Here is a 27,819-nt window from a genome sequence, read left to right on the forward strand (position 1 = left end):
CTTTTTAATTTCCCTCGGTCACTGTGAATTACAAACTTGTGACTGCATATTAATTGGATTTTTGAGGGAAAGTACAAATCTGTTGCCAGGATTACGTTTCCATAAAATAAAGAGTTCTAATACACAATGCTCATAATTTACAACAGAGGGAAGGTTGGATATCTAATGTCGATTTTAAAACCCTTTCCATTACACTTGACCTGTAATTTAACGTTCCTGAAATGGGAGCAATATTTCTGCTAAGGGGATTGATGTCAGCTAGGAAATAAAGAGAAGCCTTTACCCTGAGGAAAAGGGGGGCGAGGGGACATTTGGAGCGGACATTAGAGCACACCATACTTAAACTGCCAGTTGTGTCAGCTCGGAGGTCTGCAGAAATATTGGCTTTGTCAAGACTGGAGATGGCGTTAATGTGCGAAAGTATATACCGACCGTGGTGTTGTAGGTCTGAAGATGATATAAGCTACCACAGAACTGTTAAGCTGTTGAGTAAGAGAAATTAATTATGGCCACGCTTAAGGTCATGACAGGAGGCACGAGTTGAGCGACCAGTAAACTGAGAGTGGCTGTTCTTTATGGCAGTTTGATGCAGCAGATGTGGAGCCGATCTGCCCAAGGACAGGGGAAATGTGTTTGTGCTAACTGAAAGGAGCTCCTTCAGGCCGGTGTCAGGACTCTTTCATTAAGGACAAAGTGAAGGGCTTGGACTTCAGGAGGTAGATACTTCAGGAGTAGTAGGAACAGCTGCTCCATCACATCAAGGTAGAGCCAGCTGGAGTTGTAGGCGCATCTCAGCAGGATGTCTAATGCATTCCCAGAGAAAGTTGTTGGCACATCCAACTGGGAGGGGTTATATGTCATATCTGGTTTGGGAATCACTTAGGATCCCAGAGAAAGAGCTGGAGACTGTGACTAGGGAGGGGGACACCTTACATGCTGCGTTTACCTTCCACATCATCAATGTCGGGAAATGGATAGATGGAGGATTTTTATCCGCCGCAATGTGTCTGCGTTGTTTTTGTGTTTTTTTTCAAAGCTTTCTTTAATTGCAATTTCCCTCAGACTCATCTGGTCTGCACACAAACAGGTTATTGATTTCTCTTGACGTCTGTGCTCATTTCCTCTTCGGTGAATCAGTGAGTCATGATTGATTAGCAAAAACATGCAGCGTCTCTTGTAACACAGCAGCCTGAGTCAGCATAGGAGACAACAAAGTTTTGATGTCGCCTCTGATGTTATCTCTCTGCCCCATCTGTCTCTGTCACAGATCACATTCTTCATGCTGCTGTCAGCCGTCTGTGTGATGCTCAATCTGGCCGGCTCCATCCTGTCCTGCCAGAACGCTCAGCTGGTCAACTCATTGGAAGACTGTCAACTGGTGAGACCACCGGGAACTCGATCGTTATAAACCATGTGTTCTCCAACTTTAACCTATTAACCTGAATACTTGATTGAGTTTAAGTCTATGAAGGTTCATCTCAATCATCCAGGTAGGGAGATATCTAGGAAGTGCAATCACTGGGCTGGAATATTAGATCCAAGACTTTTACTCACACAAGTTAAACCCCAAGGAGGAAACATCTTCAATCTAATATTCCACTCCAGTGATTGAACTTCAACATCCTAGACACTATTAAGTTAAAGCAGTCTTAGTCTACTATATGCATGTTGTGTTGCATGCATGTTGTCCATCTTGCCTCTCGTGTGTTTTGTGATGTTGGGTACACTTGTGCAAGTATCTCTGCATGTATATAAATATATAAATCTTGGCGCACAGCAGACGGACAGGCTGTTGACATTACTGACAACATTCGAGAGTTAGTCAGTGCTGATCTGATCCATCTGACCACCAGTGACTAATATGCTGTCATTTGATGGATTAGCTCATGGATCTATGTTGTTGAAGTTGGCTGGAATACAGATTGGATCTGAATTTTGATATTGATGTACCTTCTGTTGCTTAAATTCAGTTTCTAGCCACTTAAGGTTAATGGAAAATGCTGCTATTACACTGTTTATATATTTCCTATCCCGCAGGGCTGCCAGCTTCACATATCACACCTTTTTTCTTCAGGAGACCTGTGGTTATAAATCTGGAGCTTTCACAACTGAGACTCAATAAACTCTCCTGAAATTTGTCACCACAAAAATGTACCAGCTCTGTTTGTTAGCCTTCTGCTGTATTCATGCAGACAGTGACTCTGTATATCTGGGTTAGGAACACTTGCAGTCTCAACCTCCGTCAGTAGCTTTAACACCCAGGGGTTGGGACTCCTTCTGGGGAAGGACAGTAACAATAACTACCAACTAATGTTCTTATTGCGCAGTGCTACAGCGTCACTCAATGGACAATTTGGGTTATAGCCTTCATTTTAAACAATCTGGAAGTCCCCTTAATCATCAAATCCATAGCAAAATAGCTAGAAACGTATATGAGATTTCTTCAGGTTCAGATTTAGCCCCCAGTGTTTCCCTGCACGTTTGTGTAATGGGGGATGGGTGTAACGCACACACTCCGGTGCCATGACACACTATACGTTTTCTTGCATGAACTATCACTTCATTAGTGTCGTGTCGGCTGAATGCGGAAATCAAATGTAGCGTACGTGCATGAGTTCATAAACAGAACTCCTGGACCATAGAGCAGTTCGGGAGTAAAATTATCTCGTAACTGACTGTGACAAGCTTTTGTCTTGTTTTGTGCCCTTGTGGATTTCTTACTTTTACTAGTTAAGAGGTCATTTTAATTGAAATAGCAGCCAACCCACCAGCTCCACATTTGAAGCAGCTTTTCACTTGTTAGCCTATTGACTCTCCTGACTAAGTGGGACCAGCTGAGTCGACCAACTCCACTGCTTTATGTTGCTCCCCAGGGACCCTCTGTAGTCGTGACTGAAATATTAACGTTCCTCATCTCTTCTCCCCAATGTAATTAACCCATACTTGTTGGGTTCATGTCCTGCTTTCTCTCAATCTGGGTCACATAGCAGAGGTATGCTCTACCTCAGTCCCTCCCTTGGTAGCTCCTCATATCTCACTGCCTCTCTGTTGTTGAACACTTTTGATTAGCCATGTGTGTCCGTGTTTCATTCACAGTCTAGTAAGATGTCTCATATGTCACGTACTTATATCTATATCATGTATTTCATCTTGTGATTAGCCGCTGGCAGCAGCAAAGAAACATCAGGACATCATGTGAGAGGCACAGGTCTGATCTGTGCGTGTTTGTGTGTGTGTTTGTGTGTGTGTGTGTGTTTGTTTGTGTGCGACTGTGCGTGTCTGCACGTGTGTGTTTCTGTGTATGTGGCGTGCATGCATGAGTGTGGATGTTTGTTCTCCCCTCCTACCCCCCAGCTCAAGTTTGACAGCGACGGAGTGTGTGTATGCTGTGAGCTACAGCACCAGAGTTCGAGCTGCAACAACCTAGGAGAGACGCTGAAACTGAATCCCCTGAGGGACTGCAACACCATACGGCTACGCCTCAAGGTGGGTGGGAGCGACTCCAGCATGTGTTTGTTTAGCGCTGCTGCTGAGGGGATTAGCATCTCCACATACACAGTCCAAAAACAGACTGCAGGTAACTCGGATTAGTCCCTCAAATCCATTGGAGTGGCTGTTGACTGTGTGACAAGCATGGGTTGAGGTTGGATTTGTGTGTTCAGGCATCATTAATCCATCTGCAGTGGTAGCTTTGGTGCAGTGTGTGTACTATACATACTGTATGCTGACTGCGTTTTTCTATACAGAGAACAGAAGGGAGATGCAGCCTCCTTGTTTCTACACAAACTGTTCTGTCATAACTGACAAAATCAGCAGTGGAGGATGTTGATCGTCTTGCAATATGGATATAATTTCAGTCAGTACCTTTACATGCATATTGGACACAATTTCTGTGCTGGTGTCTGGATATGCCAAAAACTGGAAGAGATGGTTGGTACACTTCAGGTTCAGTGCCTTTAACAAGCAGTAGTTTGACTGCTCATTCAATAGATATACAGGCTACAACACAAAGACTCCAAAAAACAAGAACAGGCTAATACTGAAGGTTAAAGATCTGTTTAATATTCTTTGTCCCGAACACTCTCTGTGTGGCACATCCTATGTGAGCACAGTCAGATGAGGTTAACAGCAAAAACACAGTCAGTGTTCTGGCTCAGATAAATTGGGCAGGAAGTCTGGAGTGGCAACAGCATTTGTCTCCTCTTAGGCCAAAGACCTGTTAGTATGCAGAGTGAACCCAGACTGGGCTGGTGGTATTTAGCAAGTGCATGATCTCTGCAGATTATCTGAGTCAGAGTGTCTTTCAGAATGATATACAGCATATTCTAGCGTGCCTTCATTGGATAACGACAATCATATCCATTTATTTTATGTCCCCGATTGATTATAAAACATTGATAACCAAATAAAAGACTTCAGAGGGTGAAGCATGCGTATGAGGGGAGGAAAGATCAAACTCATTTGTCATTGTGATCATAGTTCATTAAAGCGATATGGGAAACGGTGCAATAAAGCTTCATTAAGTGCAAAAGTCATCAGATGTGTTGAGTTATGTCTAAGACGAAGCTGTCATAGCATAGAAGAGTCCCCAGAGTCCACAGCCATTTCAGACGGCTGCTGCTTGACTGTTGCTGGATCCTAATGAACACGTGATGCAGAAGCCATTTAGTTTCTCCTTCACTAAACTGCAGAACATATGGGGAATGGTGAGTTATCAGTCCAGAGCAAGACAGTAAAGCATCTGACCAGTGAGATAGTTTCCCTGTCTCTCATTTTTCAAGCAGCTTCTTTCCCCCATGTAAACATTTTGTTTTCACAACAACACTGCTCTTTTGCACACATTCCACATTCACTTCCATATCTTTTTTCATCTCCCTTGCCTGGGGCTATGAATCATGGGTAGGGAGGCGCTTTGGGAGCAATTTGTGATTTCCTCTGTGTAGGCAGATGTGTAACCTTGACAGTGTAACTCTTAACCTACGATTAGCTCCAGGCAAGGTATCTTCTTGTGGTTAAATATCTGGTGAGCAGGAAAGTTAAACAGTTTCCTCAGAGGTGTTATTACATTTGTTTGCCCGGCGGGATTTATTATGTCATTATATACATGATGGTCACCAGGGAAATTAGAGAAATGCACTTTGTCACATTCAGAGGGCAGGATGCATTACCATAAGAGAAGCTGTTTGGAAATTGCTTGGAAAGTATTGTCTTTTTTCTTATAAACCACCTCTACACTTCAGGCCTTCTGGGTATGGTGTCTAGCTGAGAAGAAGCGAGAATATCCGATTCCAACAGAACATTCAGAAACACACATGTACTTCAGCCAAATGCCAAACAGAGGAATAATGTGAACACAAAAAGCCCAAAGACTAAACCTGTAACTGAGGACAAGATAATGCAAAGCCTGTTATTATATACTTTACCTGTAGACGAAAAATGAATAATGGTTATTCAGTTGTCCAGGACTTTGGGCTGTCCTTCTGAAGCTGCCTTTCTTCTTTCAATAAATGCAGTTTTCCGCAAGCTGTCCTCATTTCAGTCTGGTTGTGCGAAGTTTTTAGATTTCATGCATTGGATGACGCATTGAGACTACTGATGCTGATGCAAAGGCACAAACAGATGAATAATGAGGAGTGTAAATAAGGACACATGTCTCTGGTGTGTGTTTTTCACCAAAACATCAAATAGATCCAGTCAAAGCCTGTCATCAAATCAAACCATCTTGTAAGGGAGAGAAATGTCTTCTCAGCTGCACCAAGAGACTGAATACATTTCCTCCTGTTTCCTCCTGATTACTCTCTGTGGTGACCCTTTGTTGAGGTCATCATCACTCCATCATCACAGGGACTGTTTTTTTTTGGCACTGAACTAGTTCTGCATACTTCAAACCTACATACATCATTCAAATATCAAACTGAATATTCAGGACAGTGTTGCTATGACTTTTTGCACTTCATATCTTTCATATCTTCCAAAATATTCTGCATTTTTAGCTGATAAATCTCCATAAAACCTATTTAAAACTCTTATATATAACTCTATTTGGGCCATGATACATCCCTACTTACAGGAAGTTCTTCTGTTTCTTATGGTCCGACACGCTTGTAGATAGCAGTAACGGTTTTTGTGAGCCCATTGTTTGACATCTCTGTCTCTGCTTGATTGGCTGCACCTGTTGTTTGTAAAAAAATGGCAGTTTCAAAAGGGTTGGGCTTTAGCTATCACTCAAACTGCTTGTAACTTCTTCATTATTTCAGGTCTGACCATTCAGTCATTCAGGCCCTCACACTTCAATCTATGAGGCACTTCTTCATGCATTCTGCAAAACCTTTCAGCAATCACAGCACATTTCCTTCTTCAAATGCATTTCTAGTTATAACCTGAGATCCTCACTGCTGCATTCCAAATGCAATGTGATGCTGTTTGTAAAGACGTGGACCAGTATCAGATAAATTGCTTTTGTGATCTCATTTTGTCACAACACGCTTTCTCCTTCATTCTTTTGGTCTTTCTGCTTTGCGCCACTGGATGGACTATCATTCATGTTGCTGACCCTCCAGTCATAGATGGAGGACTTAAGTGATTGAACAGAGAGTCGGGGCCTGTCACTGTAAATGGGGCCTGCAGTAAAGAGATGCTGGTGGAGGATTATTTGCCTGTACGTGAGTTGAGATATTAATCTTCCATCATATGTTCCTGACAGAAGTTCAGATGATGCAGTTCTATTTCTGCATATTTCTGAATGTAAACAGACAACAAAGGTGGATGTTTTTAATATGTGTACTGCACTGCAGGTGGAGGGCCAAGCTGTTTTCATGACAGGTTCTCTTACTGTATTCTGAACAGTTTTTTTTTGTTGGAGTCGGTGCATTTGTTTTCTTATGAGAAGTGACATCACAAAGCAGTTTTCTGTCATTGGGGTTTTGAACCTCCCTCCTTCCCTTTGGCAGCAGCCTGGACTGACCTCCCTAAAGTTGTTGGAGGGGCTGTATGAGAAAAGTGCTGTCAGATGCTGTGCTGAGCTGTCTGGGGAGGCCAAAGAGGCGAGTTTTGGAGTTCCCTTAACCGAGCTTGTCAGCAAGATCTATAGTATGGAGGAAAACGGGATGTCATCCTTCACTGCTCTGAGCCGGTGGCACTTTAAGAAAAAGTATGGTGTGAATTTCAGCTTCCAGAGGCTTGGAACCTACTTGGATTAGATAATCAGTTACAGGAAAAACCCCATTAGCAAAGTCCCATTATCATGGTGTGCAATGCAGATGCAAGTATAGATTGATTTCAATTTCGACTGTGCGCCACATTACCAGACAGCAATAATGTCACGTTGACAAATGTAAAGCAGACACGATGCTCACTGGGATTGATTACCAACAATTGGTTTCCACAGTGTAATGTAATGAACTAGAACCAAGGTTGCAGAGAAGATGTAAATATTTTTGATTTTCAAGTTTACAAGAAAAACTTTTATAGACATTGCAGAATGTTTAGAGGTCATTTAAAGAATATGTTATTCGGTGTAAATGGGTGTAATAGTAAAAGGCTAGCATGGTTTTCAATGCTACATAACTCAGTTCATCCGACACAACTCTTTTACTGTTTTAATTGGAAATTGCTCCATCAAACGCAAACACTTTCCCCCGCATGCAAAACAGATTACTCGCTGGCATTGCTGAGAGTCAGTCATGCCTTTGAATCTGTGATGCCCACTTGATCCATTTTGCATCACATCGCTTACAGGGGTCTGTTGCACTTCAAAGAGGATAGAAGTGAGCCATGGGATCTGGTTGGTAACACGTCTCTGCTCACTAAAAGCTCACCAAGTCTGAACCTGCCATTAAAAGTCAAACCACTAGCTGACAGATAACAGGGTGGCAGATGGCTTTCATCAGACCTGTTATATGTTTAATGTGTTGTTGATGTTTTCATCAGTCTTTACTTCAGTTCTATAATCTGCAAAACATTTTGATGTTTGACTATCGTTTGTGTGAGCTCTGTTCTTGGACTGGAGAAGTTGTGTGGACTGGTAGTTGGTATCATTGCAGATGTGTGTGAGATCAACCGTGTGGACTTGAACTGCAGGATTTGGACTGGAAGACTCAAATTTGTTGACTTAAGAGTCAACTTGACATCATCAAAACTCACTTTGACTCGCTTCCTGCCTGGAGTGTATCCCAGCGGTCATTAGCCTCGAGCTGGAGGCAAGGTGACCCTGGACAGGTCACTATGACACTATAACACACAGACTCAGCCACACTGCCATCATACCTAAGGGCAATTTCTAGCTTCCAAATCACAAAAGCTGCATATCATTGGAGGTTGGAGGCACCCAGAGGGAAGCCACGGTGGCATGGGGAGAACAAGCAAACTCTGCACAGCTGGATTCAGCAGCTTGTGTGTTTGCAGATGTAACGGATATAAATATCCCTGGGCATCACACGCAAACTTTAACTTTAACTTTAAAAAATAACTTTAGCTGTCTTCCCTGCAGTTAATATCTAATAATGTATAACGTCAAAGCTGTTTCCACATAAATACTCTCTGGCTTCGCATTCATTAGAGTGTGGAAGTGAATGTAGAGAGACAACACAAATATTTAATGATTAGGATTTACTGTGTGTGAGTGTTTGTATCTGTGTATGTGTGTGTGTATGTGTCTCATCCCTCAGATCTAGTTTGCTCTACAATTAATTAATTTCTTTTTATTGAGTATTCTACCCATCCTTCCGTCCTCTCCACACACTTAGTTGCTATTCTCAGAGCCAATTTCTAGGCAGGTAGCATTACCCTTCCTCTAATGCTCTTCACCAGCCTAGAAAATTAATTCATAAATTACCATGATTGTAGGTCAATTTGATAGAAGATGGAAGAAGGAACTTGGTATATTATAAAAAGGAAGCCACTTAATGGAGATAAGTGGTGGAGGTTCATTTCACTTTTCAGTGGAATAACAAAAGCAGCAGCACAGTGGGACTGCACAGCATAAGTCTTCTCTCTGACCTGGAGTGCAGGGCTAGTATTTCACCGGCGTGCACATTAATTTTCGCTGACAGATTCAATACTGGTTTGTCCCGTTGCTGTTAACTGCTTTGCCACACTGTGATGCTTGTGCTTAACCTTAGCGGTTTATGAGGTTGTTTTTCCTCATATTGATTCCCTTTATGGTGGGCTATCATGTGAATGGACATCACTTTGCTAACAGTCGTTCTAATAACTCCTAATATCTGTTTTAGAAATGCTTGAAAATGCCAACGATGCAGGTCCATTGTTGCCACCGTGCATGGCTTTGCTTGACTGACTGATAACGTCACCCTGCTGGTGTCACTTAAATTCCTCCCTCTGTTTTCTCCTCCTGGTCTGATTCATCCTCCCTTTGTTCTTGTTGAAGTCATTTCTTAGGTCTGTCATCTTCATCCCCCTCCTCTTCCTTTCCTCTTCCTTTATACTCTATTCCTTTATACTTTGAGTTCTAACGTTCTAGTCACCTTATTTTCACACCCCCTCCTTTCATTTTATCCTTTACATTATCTTGTCTCTCTCTCTAACGGTCTCCTCCTCTCTTTTAGGAGCTGCTGTTCAGCGTATGCGCCCTCAACGTCATCTCCACCATTGTGTGTGCGCTGGCTACTGCCATGTGTTGTATGCAGATGGTCTCTACTGATGTGCTGCAGATGGTGAGTGCCATGGGAGGACAGAGAACAACAATGGCTGACATTGTCTTTCTCCCTATCACCATCCCACGGTTGAAATAGTTCCTTAAAATATTCCTTAGCTGCAGATAGAAGAGCCGCATTATCAGGGAAGGTAAACACACACAGCTCAGGAATCACGCGCCCCAGTCTCTGTTCCAAGATAGTGGAGAGTGATGTTTGAAACATCCTGGTTTTCTCGTAAACACACGGTGAAGGTCAGGGCCTCTTTCAGTGTCTACAGCTCAAATATATGTTGGATTTGGGTTTAACAGAAAAACACCCAGACTGGATTACCCTGAAAATGTACCATGTCCTCAAAATGACCCCTGCGTTGCCAAGCTGCCTTTGTTTTTCACACAAACTAACAAAGAGCTCCCAGGACCGTTATTCCTGCTGCTGCACAGAGCAAAGCTGCAATGCTAACTCGATGCGAAACATGTGGTAAATAAAGATTTAATAATGGATGAAAGTAACCCTTATACAAATTATTAACACTGCTTCAAATGTTGTGTATGCTGTAGTTCAGAGATGTAAGGGAAAATATTGGATATATTAAAACTGATATCTGGGCTGGATATGAGACTTGGTTGGAGAACACACACACATACACACAAACACACATGGAGCCAAACCTCCAGCAATCCAGCAGGAACATACATGTACTGCATCAATGCATAAATCAGAGGGAGAACATGGATGTCCCAATTACCCAAAGAGGTCCTTCTGTTTCTCTCAGACTTGGTGGCTTGTTACTTCACTGGTACTTGCAGGTTTGAAGGCTTCAGAAGAATGGACCAATCCACATTATCCACATTATCCTTATATAACTGCTGTGGAGGCGTCCATAAGCAAGGCACTACCCATGCAGATGCTATAGAGGAGGCATAGGTCTCTGGTTGTACTTGGCACCTTTGAGCATTTTTTAACAACTTGGAAGGAAAGAAAAGATGAGCTGGTGTTGTAAAAAAGATCAGGTGTGCTGAGTCATTTGTTCCCGAGTAAAACACGGTGATATTAATAAACAACTAAGACGTCAGTACCACATCTAATAAAGGCCGGATCATGTTTCTCTCCTCTCTCAGTTTATGCCTCACAGAGCACGAGCACTAAATGCTGACTGCATGACTCCCCACGGAACAATCCTCCACCAGACGCTGGATTTCGACGAGTTTATTCCTCCCATCCCTCCGCCGCCATACTACCCCCCAGAGTACACCTGCACCCCCTCAATGGATGGACAGAGGTGGGTGGCAAAGCACACACTCATCAGTAATGCATCTTTTCTCACTTGCTAAGACAAAGAGTTAGTTCTTTCCAAAACATGGCACTCATATATCTCCTGGGGTGTGTGAGTACCTCCAGGGAATACACAGGTCCATTGTAATTTGTGCCTGATTGTAGAGACCCAAAAAAGAAAAATGCTTGACAGTCCCGAGGCTGTGAGAACTTGTAACACATTAAATTTGCACGCCGCTAATCATCTACATCTGGTGTAGAACAGTTGGAGGATGTCCTAATCACCCCATCATCTCCTTCATCCTCCTTCATCCTCTCACTTGCGCCCTCGTAGGAAATGCATAACTTTGATTGTCACTGCTTATTTAATCTCACGAATAAATTAGGAAAAACCGAGAGGGAAATTGAGCACATGGTTGAGTGATCAGGCAGCGGGAGGAGGGTTTGGAGGCACGATGCCGCACAGAGCATGCTTGTATTCTTGTCGCTCTGGCTGCATTACTTGCCAGGGGTTTGATTTTATCAGCTTTTAAACAGCTTAAATTATTATTTGGGATACACAGCAATGAACCAGTAAGAATTTCATTAGAGGTGGCGGGTCTGTCTCTGATGTTTATCACACATGCTACAGCGTACAGACTATTTCCCTCCATTAAGCAGCTGTGACATCCACCATCCTCAGCTGGTGTAAAAGATCTCCCTCATCTCTCCCTCCGTCGCCTCCATTTTCTCAGCCTTGCCAGAGAGAGTGGTGCTGATGTAGCCATTTGGCACCAGGCCACATCTGTTTGTCAATTATGCCATAAATATAAACAAGCCGGAGGAAGCATTTATGGCGTCCTCACCCAGGGCCAGGGATGTGTCATGACATCATCATGCCTGGGATGATTGGTGGAAACTCTCAGGTTGTATTTCATGCTCTGTCACTTTAGAGGAGAATGGGGTTGTAATTAAAAGATATGTCTGCTCGCATGACTGCCTATCTTTAATTGCCACCATATGAAACATGGTAGTGCAAATAGAACAATACAGAGTGTGTATTGGAGTAGTTGGGATATTATGGGGCAGGAGGGGGCGTGGTTTCATCCTTTCTCGCTCCAGTGTTTGGAGAGAACACATACTAACCCTTTAACCCAGGGCTCTGCACTGTGTCACTGCAACCGGACCAACTTTCTGTACCTTCTTTCTTGATTTCTATCTTGGTTAATGCTGCGTTTATGTCCCTGGCAGAGGCCTCCACTTGGACTTTCCCCATTCTCCCTTCAGTGCCATTTACGGGGTTCCTATCAACAGCCCAGGGACTCTGTACCCAACTGACCTGCCTCCACCATATGAGTCCGTGGTGGGACAGACCCCTGCCAGCCAGGTGAGGGCCACGACTGGCTTTCTTGTCTACAACACCAACATTCCTTCTCAACTCTTTATTAATTTCAATATATAAGTAGATTTCATTCAAGTGTAGTTTTTAAAAGCTTAAAAAGGATGTAATGACACCATTCTGCCTTAGTATATAACTTAACACTTACATATCTAAACAGTTTGTTCGCTTTAAATTGTCCTTCAAAAACAAATCAAACCCCCAAAGGAGGTTTGGATGCGTCTGTGTTAGTGGTAAATAAGTGGTGGATGCAGGAGCTTGCAGAGGAGAAGTGATGGATTGGTCGACTGGAGGAACCGACAGAGGGCCGCTGTAGTGTGGAAACTCACCTGATGAGTTCACAGTATATTCGCCGCATGGTGTTATGTTTGACACAGTAGCAAGTACCACAGAATGCGTACAATACAATATATAATCAAGTTCTCATTCTACTCTGGCATGCAGCACATTTGTCCTTAAGCTGGGACAAAGCTGCTCATTTGGTTGTTGTGGGGCAACAGAGCCCTCTACAGGCCAAAATCTGAATTTGAGGATTAAGTGCTAGATAATGAATAGTTTGTGTATTGTGTCAAGGTAAAATACACTTCCAGCAGTTCTGTGTTCTTTAATTCAATTCATTTCAATTGATTAATTAAATGTAATGCCCAAGTGAAGATGTGCATCCTATTTCTATAGCTGCAGTTACACTCATTTTCACAGAGGTACATTAAAATGCTTTCCATGTTGTTCATCTTTCTCTCTGTCAGTTGTTTTACTCACACTGTGCTCTTGTGCCACCAAACCTTTTCAGATAACCACCAGCTTAGAGCAGCAGGCCACTGAGTCCAGTCTTTGTGATAGGAACACCACTGCAGGACTCAGTACTCAGGGTAAAGTCACCATTTCAATCTCGTAAAAAGCTGTCGGACGTTTTTGTTTACTGCTCATGCTGATGGTGCTTTGGTTCTCTGTGTCAGCCTCAGTGGACAGTGCTTCTCTGATGGTGTCAGAAGTTGTGGATCACGACCAAAGCTGCTCCTCAGAAGACCTGTGCTCCCTTGAGGTCCAGGGCTCGGACTCCTCTCCTTACGGTACACTCCACACTGCTCCTACGGATGGAAGCTGCGCCAGCCTGGAGCTGTGTATGCGTGGCTCCTCGCGTTGCAACCGTCGCCTTGCTGGCACATCTGCTCGCCCCAGTGATACAGGCTACAGTGAGTCCTCAAATAACCACGAGTCTCTGGAACGCTCACCAGACTGGTCCTCAGAAAACGTTAGCAATGCAGACCAGGAGGATTCCACCGAAATCACTCATGCTGCCATGCACATGAAGGATGAGCTGGCATCGGCCAAACATTTGCCAGAGGAACCAGCTAAACCATCGACCCAATCACTCATCAAAGCGAGAATGGTGAACCGTAAACTCACACTCCCTGTCACGATCCCTCCACCACCTCAACCTTGCTCTCCAACCTCTGTAGCCTCCTCTGGGGGAACATCAGGCATCAGCCCTTTGGCCCCTTCTCCTTCCCCATCCCCTCCCAGCAGGCCACGTGGCCCAAGGCTATGTTTCAGCGTGTGGGCACCCGCCTCCGCATCACAACCCCCCTCTACCTCAGCACAAAGTGGCTACGTGCCCTCAGAGAGGCCTCGGGGGCTCCGTGCAGCCAGGCGATACCGCAAGCTGGCACGTATTGTCCGCTCCACCAGTGACCCCATCTCCTGCTCCTCTTCATCAGAACGTAAGTGTAGCAAGAGGGAAGATTCATTAGCAATAAATTCACTAAAGGTCTTTCCCGCACCATACTAAGTTTCTTGTCTCCCTCTACAGGAGAAAGTTGTAGCTGCGCAAGTAACCAGCCTGCTGACGATTCAGCTCACACATCACCAGAGCAAGGTAGTGTCACACAAACACACTCTGTACACACTGTAGATATGGACACCCAGCATCTAAGGTTATTTAGAAACATCCTGTCTCGATTTCTTAACACAGTAAAATGTTAACACTTGTTTCCAAATGTTTCCCACAGTCATCTGATCATACAGTCATTCCTGAACACTTATCTCAACACTTACATATTCTTCATGCTGAATGAATTCAGATGTGTGACCACCATATGTTCAATACTTGGCTCTGCACCTTTAGCAGTTATATTAACAATTCAAAACTTCCTATATTATGACACCAGCCTTTCACATCATTGTGGGGGGGAATTAAGCACTCTTGTTTGCAGAATTGCTCTAACTGTGACCCGTCTTTCAAGCATGACATGCTTATTTCAGGTCCTGCCACAGTGTTTGTATTGGGTTTAAGGCAGTGCTTTGACAAGGACACACCAGAACTTTCATTTTGTTTCCTTTAAGCCGTTCAGTTGTAGGTTTGCTTTGAGTGTTTTTGATCATTGTTCTACTGCTTCACCCAATTACACAGACAGGCTGGATAGTGATTGTGTAAGGGTTTGATTGAGTATTTATATTACAGTCTGTGTAAAGAGCTTAAGCTTAATGTAAAAAGGACAAAGACATTGACCTGACTGTATTGGTCAGTTTAAATTGACTTTGAAACTACAGTAGCAAAGAGAATGTCTTGGTTTTACTTCACCCAAAAACACTCAACACCACTAGCCCTTCACATTGAGCTTAGGAATTGTGCTGAATTATGCTTGCATGTGTTGTGACTGAACTATTCTTTTTGTTTCATGTTCAGAGCTGACAGACATTTCAACAGAAGTGGCGGGAGCTAAATCCAGTCACAGGAAGCATCAAAAGGAGAGCATAAAAGTTGACATCCATCTTAAATGCCGAGCCTTGCACACACACTCCTCACATGAGCGCCCACACTCACTGGCTGATCTGAAGATGTACAAAGACACCAAAATATTGGTGGCCAAGTTCCTGGAGCATTCCAGCTGCACTCTACCTCCTGAAGTCCAGCAGGTTGTCAACAACATCAAGTGTGTCATCAAGTCAGACGAGAGACACATGGAGGAGGCCATTTTTAGTGCCAACGTCATAGATCAGGTACAGTCACTGAATTAGACCGTGTATCACAGCCATTTATGGAAACTGGCAGGATAGTGTGGTGTGTAATGAGGTGGTGTTTAATTTGTATTTTTCTTTCTTCCTTTCTTTCTTTCTGCTATCGTCTTGCCGTACAGGTGATGACCCCTCGTATCATGGGCAGTCCCAGGAAGCATGGCCATGAGGACCTTCACCTCCAGAGCTGCGGCGCTTTGAGCCTATCCCCGTCCCTTTCCTTGCGTCATCCCAAACACCCTCCACAACCTACCAGCGCCTCCACCAACGCGCCGGCCTCCCCCTCTTCTGAAAACAGCCTTGTGTGCAGAGAAACCATTCTCTGACCACTCTCCCACCCGGGACTCAAGTCGAATCTCTGAGGGCATTTCAGAGTGCTGGTATTGCCGCCACACTGCTGTGCAAAAAAAGAAAAATCAGTACAGCCAATTGATAACTATTCAAGCATTGTGGCCTGATTTATTTGCACAGCGTGACGGCAGTAAGGCAATCTGAAATGGTCTCATGCTGTATCTCATAGTGCCCTGTGAGACCGTGCCAAGTCATCAGCAGAAATGGTAGCAAACTCGGACTGAGCCTGCCAATGTCTGTAGTGGCTTCTCTCTCATCACAAAAACAAAAAGAATGTTCTCCCTCAGGGGATCTTTTCTACTTTCATCTCTTTAAAAATAAATACACAGCTGATAAGAACATTTGGATCTGTGACTGGAAGGCAAAGGAGACTTGTCATCGGTGTTCACCGCTTGTCCTCATCGCAAACAGAAAGAAACTTGTTTGGACTAAACTGTTCGACCGGACGGACTGGGCATTACTTGCCATTGTTTGCAGACGTTGTGAAATGTTAGGATGGTGAATATTTTGTGGTGCCGCTGGTTCAAGAACTTCACAGATGTGGATTATTTAACTTACCTCAGTGTGTTACAATTCTTATCAGTGTTATAATAAAATATGAGTTTGTATGTTGTGCTGTGCTTTCTTTTTCAGTTACGATGCTGGAATATGTCTGACAGTCATATTTGTCAACAGCTTGACAATATTGACCCACAGGGAGAAAACAATCAGGATTTATCTGCATGGGAATCTTCCATGCTAGTGTTTTTCAGTGTTGACATCATTTTTGCAATGTCTGTGACAATTGCAGTGACAATTCATCCATCAAGTTCACATTTGAAAGACTGCAAGAGTGAGATATCTAAAGTGTTGAATACTAATGAGCAGCAGTCTGTTTGTCAGCTTTAACTAAAGTCTGTCACCAGTGTAAGGGAGTTTTTGACGGAAAGTAAAGAAGTGCAAAGAATCCAGATGGTTGCTGCCTGGATGTCTAGTGTATCATAAGTAGAAATGTTATTCAGTGCTTTGAATTTCCAGTTAATCAACACTCAACTGCCTGCAAATGTAGCAATCTGCTGGAGTTGAGATCCATTTTCCTGCCATTCATCTCACAGTTTGAGATAAATGTTTATTTGTCAGAATTGTGTTTCACCTGGGACGCTGCCTCTTCTGCAGTGAACCTCCACACCATCTTCAACACCTGAAGAAAACACAGGAGGGGAAGAAAGATGACTGAGCAAGGAAATAAAAAAATGATTTATGTTTCTTTAGCAACTCGCTCCAAAATCTATTCCGACGCCCTTCAGGCACTTTCCTCATCATTTTCAATGGGAACTTCCTGGCTGCTGGCTCTCTTTGCCCTGGAGAAGGCCGTGTGGAGCTGCGATGGGCGAACACAGGCTGAGGAAGGTAGACGCCAACTTGTTTATTCTCTTGACCCTGGCCTTTGTTAATGGTTACTGCGAAAGCCAGCCTGACGGGTAATTGGCATCCGACAAAGGTGAAGGGAAGCTCATCATTTCTGCCATGGAGCAGACAGTAATGGTCGTTAGAGGAGATTGTAGGAATGCTGCTCGTCACAACTCCACATGGACAAAATGACAAACAGACACACACTCTCTAATTTTTCTTGCCAATTCTCTCACAACATTTCCCCCCTGATATTTCACCCCAGCTGTACCCATGATTCCTAACTCCAGCCTCGCCCACTGGAGTAAGTTATTATAACAATGTCAACAAAATGCAAATGCAGGACCTGTGAACAAAGTTTGGAGGCAATTGTTATTGACTGAAAAAGACTTTTTTGAAACAATCTAATTCTGGCAGACAAGGAAAGTAGGATTATAGTATTGGACCCATTGTTTAGTTTAGTTCATTCATTTCCAGTATTCAACAAAATCATTAAGTCCTATACAAGTGCTTTGCAAAGATCTGCAACTAAAAGGAAGAAGTTGTATATGTTCAATGATGCTAGAAATGTTGTAAAGTTTGTAAAATATCGTTTTCAGAATAAAATAGTCAAGTATCGTAATATAATGAGAAACATATTTACATCCACTGTATACAACTTCATTTATAAATACATTTTAGGTATAAATAAGAAAAATAAAAAGGGGCCTCATCAACAAGGCCCGGGTCTTCCACTGACTTTACAAAAAACCCTTGCACGTTCACTTTACTTAACAGTATTCAATCAAGTTAATTTATTACAATAAACCCCCTGCACGTTTTTTAACACTTTATTCAACAGTATTCATTTAGTTAATTTATTTAATTTTGTGTATTTTAAATTGAATTATTCCCGAGCTTCTTAGATGTTGTTTTAAATGTTGTTTCTTGTTGTCCTTTTATATGTTATTTGTGCGCACGTACGCAAATGTTAACTTAATGTCGCAAATTGATTCTGATATGACGATACTATATCATATTACTGTAAAGTGCACGCACAGAGCTGTTAATAGTACGTCCGGTCTGGGTTAAAACGAGACCTCGCGATATTTGAGTCGACAAACGCCATCTTGGCTTATTGGTTTATTTAAATGCTCATATTTCCGATGCTATTGATGGTCATTGCCTCCAATAAACTACTTAAGATATATGACATTAGCAACCACCGTTGCCCTGGGCCCACTGGACAAACCTGTGTGGTACAAACCTCCCAATGACCACGGGTGCTTTGTTTAGAAACACCATCGCTTTAGACTTTTATTTTGAAGTGCAGCACGGAAGTGGTTATGTGTTGTAGTTAGCTTCATAGAGAAATCTGGCTGGCAGGCTGCGATGTGAATCGTGGTGAGTGGAAACAAAGCTTGTGTTCCGAGTGTTTGACAGGGCGCGACGAGTTTTACTGCAGGAATTAAACCCCCCTATGAGAAGAACAGATGAGCAATTAGTCAGCATCAGTAACTCTCATCGTTTGTTGTAGCAAGTTAGCATGGAAGGGGTTTAGGTACAATAGAATCCACCTCGGGCTCGCACATTCAGCTGCAGCTCTGCACATTTGACGGTCGTTGTGTGACGCCAGTGTGTGCAGATTTGCTGTGTTTGTCTTGACAACCTTACAAGGAGCCTCCAGCCTCCAAGTCGTGTATTTTGCATTCGCTCTCCTCGGCGCCGCGGCTGCCGTAGCTGTCCACGTCTCGCTGCTGTGCTGTGCTGTGCTTAACGCCGTGCTGCCAGCTGGGCTAGGCCACGTCCCTGCGGGCGGATCTCATCCATTGACATTGGCCGCGTAGCAGAGAGGATGATGCCTGGTGTGCGGAAGGAGCTATAGGGGCGAACGAAATGTGAGAAGTCTTCAGCCTTCATGACTGTCCGCCTGTGTGCTGTTTGCATTCACGAACGCTTGCCGCATATCCACGGCATGTCACGTAGACGGATGTGTTTCACACGGGAGGAATACTCGCATCGAGCTCTCTAGGTTGCTTTTACAACCTCAACGTTGAAGTACGTTGTACTTTTTTTTTCTTTCTCTGAAATGGTTGGTTTTGGTGCAAACCGGCGGGGAGGCCGTCTGCCGTCCTTCATTCTCATCTTTTTAATGGTAATCATCGCCATACTGTCTTTCAACTACTGGACTGTATCTAATAAGCACGGACGGCTGCTCGATGAGCTGGCGGAGGTGCAGACGCAGGTGAAGCGGACGGACGCGGCGCGCAGTCGCCTGGAGAAGCGGAACTCTGAGCTCATGGTGCAGGTGGAGACGCACAAGAAGCAGATCGACCAGAAGGATGGAGACTACAGCGCCCTGGAGAGTAAGCTGCAGGCCCGGGAGATGCTCATCAAAAAGTGCACCGATGATAAGGTACTGAGGTCAGGAGCAAGACTGGACCCCGAGCTGGGCTCCATGGCAACACCGGAGATAGTTCGTTTACTCAGGCTTCACTTTCAAACCTTTACTAGCAAGTCCAGGTGCCTAAGATGAACTTTCCTTGGTGTGTTGGAGAGATGTAGTACAAGTTTCTCTCTGACAAAACCTTTGGCCAAACATTTCAATGTCTTATTCTCAGTATCTCAGTGCTTTTTTAAAATTTACCATCATCACTTTTAACTTTTAGCACTTGAAGAAGGTTACACATCTCGACATCACCATCACCCAAACCCCTCATCTTATCCAGTGTAAGTTCATATCACTCCTGTAAAAGTGTAATCCAGCTTCTCCACTGTCACCGGAGTGCTGCTCCATAATATTCTGGGTAAACTTCATGACACTGGGCTTTATTCTAATATCCTGTTAGCTCTAGTAGGACATTGTATTCCTTCTGGTCAAGTTACAAGTTAGTTATTGATGATAATTATCATGCTGCCACTGCTGCTGCACCTGCGGCCCTGTAGGATGAGGACCGACTAAGGCCATGGATGTCATGTATGTTGGACTGTACTGGCCAGTGGTTCTTTACTTAAATCTGGTACAAGGATACAATGGTTGACTGGAACAGTATGGGCAGTATTTATTCAGTAGGAGTAGTATTCGGTACTAATCCCTCCTGGATCAATGCATCAATTGTCTGTTAGTTTGTTGCTCATTCTACTCCACTGTAGATTGTAGACTTGTTCTCCGGGCATGTTTACCATTATGCACCAGACAATTATGTATGCACCAGAGGGCCGTTCCCCCCTCTTGTTCTCCCCTGTGGCCCAGCCAGCAGTTTGCTGGCCGTCTACTTGCTGAGGTCTTTTGTGTCCCATCACCCTCTGAACATTGGTGTGTGTCCAGCTGCCCTGGGAGACGTTTAGACAACAGATGAAGGGGAGGGTTCTTAAATTTGCATCCTGTCTTCTTCATTGAGTCTTTGAGAATCATTAATTTGTGTGGCTTAGCGTCGTACTAAAACAGTTTACCTGCTTTGAATTCATTTAGGTGATGAAGAGTAAAGGCATTCATTCAAGCACACGAGAGGTTTTGTCCTCATGGTGATGGCAACTTATTTGCTAGTAAACAATCTGAAGACTGATCACTCCCAGATGCTGATGTGAGCAGCTGTATTATTGCAAAGCATGGATTTGCTGATCAAAGGGCAGAACTTAACTGTTGGATTTTCTGTAGACTGAAGCAAATGAGGATTTCTAGTTTTAGGCCACGTCACATCTTAGTTTGTTTGTTGAAATGGATCAGTGAATGTAAATGAATGCACACTAGATAACACCAGTTCCTGGATCCGCATTCACAGCAGGTGATGAATTAACTCCTTTGTTCTGTCAACAGCCCAACCTTGTTTCAACACCACTGTAGATATACAGCCAGAGTCCTGCATTGCAGTGAACAAAGTGACAATTGAATCCTAAACCATCGTCCGTTCACTTCACACACACTCATTAGGTGCAGAGGACTTATCATGCAACTCTTAAAACGTGCTAAAGCTCTGACTAATAGTTTGTTTGGAGACGTTGTTGGATCTTTTACACGTTTTCATCTCTCATGTTGTCAGCTAACTTTGTTGGCTTGCAGGGGAAATATATAAACCACCTGTGAGTGCGTGACAGGATGAGGCGGTTGTCTAGACACGAGTGGGACAGAGTGGGCGGTGTTTTCACTCAGTCCTTATTGCACGCTGCCTCATGTAGATCCATTGACTCCCTGTTCTTCACCCTCACTTCTGTTCTAGCTCCTCCGCTTTTCTTGCTCCAGTTTGTACGTTGACATTGATGTTGGCCAAAACAAAACAAACAAAGTGTGGTGAATCCCACCCAAGCTCCCTTTCCGTCTTTAAAGATCCAATTAGGTACTCTTCTGCTGTCTGCAAAGCATTTGTTAGCTATAATTATGATCTTCCCCACTCACTTAATGTGCCATTTCTAAACAAATTAACTGGTATTTAAATGAGATAGTGTGATATTCTGTATTATTTTTTATATTTATTTTTATTTTATTTTATTTTATTTAGGGTTGCATTTGTTTTTATTGAAGCACACATTGTACATGACATTGTGCATACAGGTGTAGGGTATTTTGGAGATCATTCTTTCATATAGAAAGAGGGGAAAGAGGAGAGGGAGAGAAGGGAGGAAGGTTATGTTATCTCTACTATTGTTGTTGAACTTTATACATTGTCATAGGGTACATACAGAACTTACAGGATGATGTCAAACAGCAAAGTAGGCTAGTACAAATTGCATCATACGTTGTGATGGAGAGAGAGAGAGGTAGGGGAGAAACAAAATGGAAAGAAAAGAACCAGAGGGAGGACATCCCACCCAGAAACCCCACCCAACCCCACAGTCGCACAACCCCGCATTCACACATCCCCGTCCTGGACTGCCTGAAATGCAAAATAAAATGATAAAATAAAAAAAGGAATTGATCCGTGTTCTGGTATTCAGTCACTGGTCGGGCACAGCCTGTAGATCTGTGAAAGATCCTGTAGATCTGTGAAAGATCTACAGGATATTCTGTATTGTTAAGTCACCGGTATAAATCATCAACATTTTCTTTTCGTCTTGAGATCAGATATTCATATTGGATATCAGATAATCCACGCCGGTTATTGTTGAGCATCATCTTCATCATCGTCAGTGATGAGCAAGAGAGTGCCTCCCAGAGTGCCATGTGTTTTTCCTTACGCACCTGAAAACACGTATCCCATGGTGATCCTGTTGGGAATTGTGCTGCGCAATTAGATAACCGGAGACCTGTTGCACAATTTCATCATCTATGACTTCTCTGTGGAAAATGATCTGGGACGGCATATAACTAAAGAAATATCAGACTTTAGAGCAGATATCTCTCAACTGATTATTATCAGCGAAGAAAAGGATCATCCTGACTTTTTATAATGTTTTCATCTTGTGTCTAGATGAAGCTGCAGGGTGATGTCACAGCTCAAATGACAGAGATCCAGAGACTGAAAGGTAAGACTTGTTATGGCCAGCAGAGGGCACTCTCAAACGCATATCCCCTTGTAGAGAATTCAGTTACAGTGAAGTATTGTGTTTGTGTCTGTGTCTGAACAGAGCAACTAAAGGAACTGAAGCACGAGTTCATGAAGCAGGAAGACCAGCTGAGGGAGGTGAAGAAAAATAGCACCACCTTGGAGAGAAAGCTGGAGTATGAGAGGTATGTGTGTGTGCAATCTCTCAGCCTGGATGACAATGATGCAGCTGAGTCCAAGAACATTTATCCTCATCAACACAAGCCAATGTGGGAGTTAATGCTTCTCTATCTGGCCCTTGTTGTTTGATTTTATTTGATGTATGTTCATTTGGAAATTGGCCCTATTAGGTCATCATTTTCCTTGTCTTCCATTTGTTTCACTCTGTGGGTGATATAATGATAACAAAAGCAAGGTGCATTACACTCAGCTTGTGTGTGTGTACTTAGTTTGCAGTGTGGGCGTCAAATAGCACAACTGAAGGACGAGTATGAAGAAACAAAAAAGACCCTGGAGGAAGAGGCGTCGAAGCTACGGCAGGTTGGTACTGAATCCCCACGCATGCCTGGGGTCCTGCTGCAGCTTCTTCCATTTATTGAATCCATCTTCCGTATCCTCCCCTCTGATTCACCTTTGATAACCCTTTTCTTAGAGTCTCCTGGGCAGCAAAAAGGTAGCAGCTGGTAGAAATGCAGAGGGAGCGCCTGGTGTGGCGGTGGCAGGCGAACGCCATACGGTGGCCACTCACCAGCACAGTCCAGACTTGAAAGGTAATGGAGCTTTGATTGTGACAACCACTGCGTCTAGTATTCCTCATGCACACTGATCATGTTTCAGTGTTTATGATGGGATTATTATGTTTTCCTGTGCATGAACGTCACCTGGAGTTCTCTTATTCATTCTCGTGTCTGCCCGTCATCTTCCCCACATCCGTCTTTCGCCTGTTATAGAAGACATGGGTAAGCCTGGCAGCGACGCAGGCATGCCGGGTATCGAAGACAGCGAGGTTGGCAAAATTGATGATGTACAATTTGGTAAGTCTTCCGTCTTATAGGGAAAAATAAACCCGATCGTCTTCCTTTATTGTTTAATTTCTCCCGCTTTCCCTGTAGCCTTGAAGAAACCGGCTGTCACGCAGAAGCAGAATGACGCCCCCGATGTGGTTGTGGGGGCCGACGGAGGACCTGTAGTGGGGGCAGCGGACGGTCCCGGGGGACAGGGTCTGGCTCTGGACCAGCCCAAACTCCAGCAGGACAAAGCAGAGGGTCAGGCTGCAGTGGCGCCGCCTCAAGCCCCCATCAAACAGGCGGCGGTAGACAAGCCATTAGTCTTTGATGAGGACAACAAGGCAGGTATCAAAGCAGACGAGTTGGGAGAACAACAAAGACAACTAGGTACAGTGGACTCTTGGACACTTTTAACTGTGATAATTCCGCCCATGTTACTGAGGTAGAACATTTTACAATATGTGATTTCATGTCTCCTTATCACTAGTCCCTGATAATGTCAAGAGAGGTGGTGAGAAGAAGAAGGGGCCTCCTCTTCCCCCCAACCCTGCCCAGGTACCCAACCCCATCCAGCCTCATCACGCCAAAGAAAAAGTTCCAGCAGAGCAAGTTCACCACCGCCAGAGTGAGTCACCATAAGGTTCTGGTTACTGACTGACTTATTAGGCGGTTGGCTTTGATGGGATGGAGACAATGACAGTGAAAGAGGTTTCAGCTCAGCCACTCCTGTTAGGTCCTGTTGCCACCTGCCAGATCTCTGTGGTGTGTGTCAACCCAGTTCCTTACTGGTCACCTTAATGCCCTACATAACGTTTCCATGGGGTGACAATTTCTAACTAAGCATATGTTTTGAATGTGAATTAGGTCTGAAAATGGGTAGGAGCGCTGCCAGGGAGTAGAGAGAGGGCTCAGTTACAGAGCAGAGGAGACAAACGACACACTCCTTGCTCCCAGATGATCCTTTTCTGCTGCCTGGCTTCTGCTCTGCTCTGCTGCATTCTCTCCTTCCTCCTCTGGTATCAAATGTTCTGTTCCTCCTTCAGTCTTACATGCTCACCCCACCCATGGCAGCCCGGCTGCTGAAAACCTCGATCATACTCTGTCACCTTCATTGTGCTTTTCCTCTAATCGTGTCGCTTCGCTCTCTACATTCTTGCATCCAACGATGGATAATTGGTTAACAACTGAGACCAAATGTCTCACTTTGAGCAGTGGCGGATGATTTGAGTACGGATATCAAGACATTGTGATGAGTTTGTCCAATGTTTGACCATCCATTGCAAAAAGCAGCTGCTGGTTTATATAATTACTGTAAATAGTGTTATTAGTAGTAAATTGCCATTTGTTTCCATCGTGTATACATCTATCTTTCATGACCATTCTGGTGCCCTGCTGCCAACATCTAAACTAAATCACCAGTTATTAGAAATAGTGTTGCCTTGAGATGGCTTTTATAAAAGCCTCACAAATAATCTGCAGTTATTAAATGAGAATGAGCTTCGTCTCATGTCCACCTGGTCCCACCATAGTCAAGAGTGCCAGCTTGTTGCCACCATGTTTTTCAGAGCATCACATTTGGAGCACCACTTGACCATTGGAGATGACTTCCTAAAGAAAAGATGAGTTTCTGTTCAGCAGTAAAGCAGCTGAACACATTGGCTCGTTTCAGGGAAGAGTGTAGACACGTTCCACAGTCTCTCATTATAAGAGTGTGCTGTCTCAGCTGTCTCAACTTTACCATCCTGTTGGGAGTCCAACAGCTACCTTCCATTCTCTATTTCACTCATTCCTCCCTTCTTCCTACAACTGCCTCCGCTTCCCTCCCTTCCTGATGAGGCCCTTCTCTGCCTCCTGCAGGCCGGTTCTTTGATGAGAACGAGTCCCCAGTAGATCCGCAACACGGCTCTAAGCTAGCGGACTACAATGGGGATGATGGAAACGTGGGTGAGTATGAGGCCGACAAGCAGGCCGAGCTGGCCTACAATGAGGAAGAGGATGGTGATGGTGGGGAGGAAGACGTTCAAGGTGAGCCAGGTCGGGGAACTGGACTGCCTGTCCAGATGTGTATCCACCATTCCTCCCTTGCTCCCACCCTCCACCCTTGCCATGCTGCCACCCCTTGCATTTGTCCCAGCAGTTCCAGTAGAGGAAGCTCACAGTACCCTGAGTTTGGCCCTCCAAAGATCAAATACTACTGATATCAAAGAATAAAGACAAAATGCCTACAGGGTCCAGGCAGGACTGCTACATATGCAAGTCAAGGCCAGTAACTGATCTGCCTTATGCATCTATGCCCAAGTGCAGTTACAATCATAGAATCTTATTATTCTATGTGTGGGGGGAAACCCGAACCAGGAACTCGTGGTTCTGTGAGTCCAATTTCAATTTCCATGCTGCTTTTTCTCTCCTGCTTGTGCTTCTTTTTAGCTTTGCCACCTGTCTGTGCCCACCAAACATCTGACCCACATCTAGACCAGTAGATAAATATAGCCCACTGTGTTTGTGAATGTGTTTGTGTTCTCCTTGATATATTGAAATGCATGCCTGTGATTTGTGTTTCTGGTGTTGTTGTTGTTTCCTGCCATGAGTTTACTGATTGTGACCCACTTAATTTGAAAGCATTGTTTTCCTTTTCATTCATAAAACTGCAATTTCATCAGGTTGTCAACTTTCGAAAAAGCAATTTGATTAGTAGTCGGAAGTACAATATTTGGTTGGATGCATAAATACTGTATACTATACTTTACTATTGTATACTATATATATATTTAACAGTGGATTACTATTACTCATCGTACTTAACTTATATCTTTCAACCAGCACCTACAGAATTGAGAGGGTGTGAATGGTTTCTTTTTTTAAATAGTTTACCAAATGCCATGCATTCAGTGTTAGTCATTTAACTTTATGAATGTATAGACGGTAACATTTACATATTATTCTATTCATCTAATTGTTGTAATTCTGTTTGTCAAATACTAATAAGAGACATACTTGAGTCATATGTAACAATATCCCATTTCAACTAAGTCCCATTTGTGAATGTAATGATTACATTTGGTTCCAGCTGTTATGTGATTTGATCTTAATACTTGGTCTTAATACTTGATCATTGATTAAATCTGTTTTTCTTTTTAGATGATGAAGACCGAGACATGCAGGGAGATCGAGCTGTGGATTATGGGAAACGACATCAAGCCATTGATGTTCTCTGAACGGGAATAAAACACTTGTAACTTTATATTTGGACCTTCCTCTACACGAAGGTCTTTCTTGGTAAAATAGTTTGGACATCAATATGCTAAAGAGTTTTAAAGTGCATCCTCAATGATTGTGGACTATTTAAATAAATAGACAACGCAACTAATGAATCCGATGGTTCCGAATAACCTAACATAACAGAATATAGGAAACAAATAGTAATGGCAATGTCACGAGCTGCTGTTGATTTGCTAATGTTTATAAGTTATGACAGTAGCAATGCTGTACTGTACATTGAATTTTGTAATTTGATTACTTGCTCATTTCATAATGGACTGGTCTGAAAGAGCCTTGTTGACTTGCATCTGACCCTGGGAGTCGATCTGTTCTGTTTGTTTGTTCTTGGCTTGTTTTCTTTTTTTGGATGTTGTTGCTTCAGAAAAACAAACTCTTCACCTGAGATGTTCATCGAAGAGACTATTTAGGCATCCTGCCTTTTGAACATAACTTTGGGAAGATTACATGGATGACCATACAACATCAGCATTTACAACATCAGGAATGCATTACCGATGCCAAGGACATTGCTTATAGCCTATTAAACCAATTTCTTTTCTTTGTGACAGACACTCCAAAGTGCTCCTCATTCTTGTGTTTTCATGAAGCCGTTGCATGTATTTGGAAATATCTTAATTAATAATCAAACTGAGCAAAATACTGATGTTTAAGCAATATTTAGGACTATGTTGGTATCCTCCACAATGTGTGAAGACTAACCAAGCACATTCTGAACCGACGTAAACCTGCTTCCATTAACAGAGTCTCTTGTACATACAGTATGTAGTAAAACCGTTACCATTTGTACTGAGGAGACGTAATTCTTCACTTTTAAGGACATCAGTTAACATGAAATCAACTGTTTGTGTAGTCAGGACCATTGGTTTCTCATGGAAAGGCATATTGAATGTAACTTTAATTTTATTAAAGGTGATGCTTCATGTCATATGTAAGAGTGCTTTAGAGTATTTGTTGCCAGGAGTATTTGGTTGTCACCACCACATGGCTAAAAGTACATGGACACTTGAAAATTACAC

The 27,819-nt window shown here is 43.4% G+C and overlaps 2 protein-coding genes across 4 annotated transcripts in view; both read left to right on the plus strand.

The window, feature by feature from the left end:
- The window catches only part of fam189a1 (family with sequence similarity 189 member A1), a 63,334-nt gene extending 47,086 nt beyond the window's left edge, over positions 1 to 16,248 (plus strand). The window contains exons 3-12 of the mRNA XM_076155970.1: positions 1,268 to 1,378; positions 3,355 to 3,486; positions 9,564 to 9,671; positions 10,772 to 10,932; positions 12,156 to 12,291; positions 13,094 to 13,172; positions 13,260 to 14,024; positions 14,114 to 14,179; positions 14,990 to 15,303; positions 15,441 to 16,248. Of these exons, the coding sequence (XP_076012085.1) occupies positions 1,268 to 1,378; positions 3,355 to 3,486; positions 9,564 to 9,671; positions 10,772 to 10,932; positions 12,156 to 12,291; positions 13,094 to 13,172; positions 13,260 to 14,024; positions 14,114 to 14,179; positions 14,990 to 15,303; positions 15,441 to 15,644 (2,076 nt within the window). The 3' untranslated portion in view covers positions 15,645 to 16,248. The remainder of the gene's footprint in view (positions 1 to 1,267; positions 1,379 to 3,354; positions 3,487 to 9,563; positions 9,672 to 10,771; positions 10,933 to 12,155; positions 12,292 to 13,093; positions 13,173 to 13,259; positions 14,025 to 14,113; positions 14,180 to 14,989; positions 15,304 to 15,440) is intronic.
- Positions 16,249 to 18,376: 2,128 nt separating this feature from the next.
- golm2 (golgi membrane protein 2) lies at positions 18,377 to 27,666 on the plus strand. Of its 3 annotated transcripts, XM_076156258.1 has the most exons (10): positions 18,377 to 19,453; positions 22,443 to 22,497; positions 22,600 to 22,702; positions 22,967 to 23,057; positions 23,170 to 23,287; positions 23,468 to 23,551; positions 23,630 to 23,911; positions 24,012 to 24,149; positions 25,382 to 25,549; positions 26,663 to 27,666. In XM_076156258.1, the coding sequence occupies exons 1-10, from the start codon at positions 19,127 to 19,129 to the stop codon at positions 26,737 to 26,739; spliced, it is 1,443 nt and encodes a 480-aa protein (XP_076012373.1). In that variant the 5' UTR covers positions 18,377 to 19,126; the 3' UTR covers positions 26,740 to 27,666. The 3 variants fall into 3 exon arrangements, with proteins under 3 accessions (XP_076012373.1, XP_076012372.1, XP_076012371.1); XM_076156257.1 differs by lacking the exon at positions 25,382 to 25,549 and having other exon boundaries at positions 18,381 to 19,453; positions 23,471 to 23,551; XM_076156256.1 differs by lacking the exon at positions 25,382 to 25,549 and having other exon boundaries at positions 18,383 to 19,453.
- Positions 27,667 to 27,819: the final 153 nt, after the last annotated feature.

The sequence above is a fragment of the Genypterus blacodes genome, unplaced genomic scaffold, assembly GCF_046128005.1.
Source record: "Genypterus blacodes isolate CSIRO-AG114 ecotype Tasmania unplaced genomic scaffold, CSIRO-AGI_Gbla_v1 ptg000067l_1, whole genome shotgun sequence".
Taxonomy (NCBI): domain Eukaryota; kingdom Metazoa; phylum Chordata; class Actinopteri; order Ophidiiformes; family Ophidiidae; genus Genypterus; species Genypterus blacodes.

Bases quoted from the DNA above. Each gene is read 5' to 3' on its own strand.
- golm2 (XM_076156258.1), top strand. From the start codon at position 19,127: ATGGTTGGTTTTGGTGCAAACCGGCGGGGAGGCCGTCTGCCGTCCTTC. The intron at 22,703-22,966 runs GTATGTGTGTGT...GTGTGTACTTAG, and splicing joins AGAAAGCTGGAGTATGAGAG to TTTGCAGTGTGGGCGTCAAA. The intron at 23,288-23,467 runs GTAATGGAGCTT...CGCCTGTTATAG, and splicing joins GCACAGTCCAGACTTGAAAG to AAGACATGGGTAAGCCTGGC.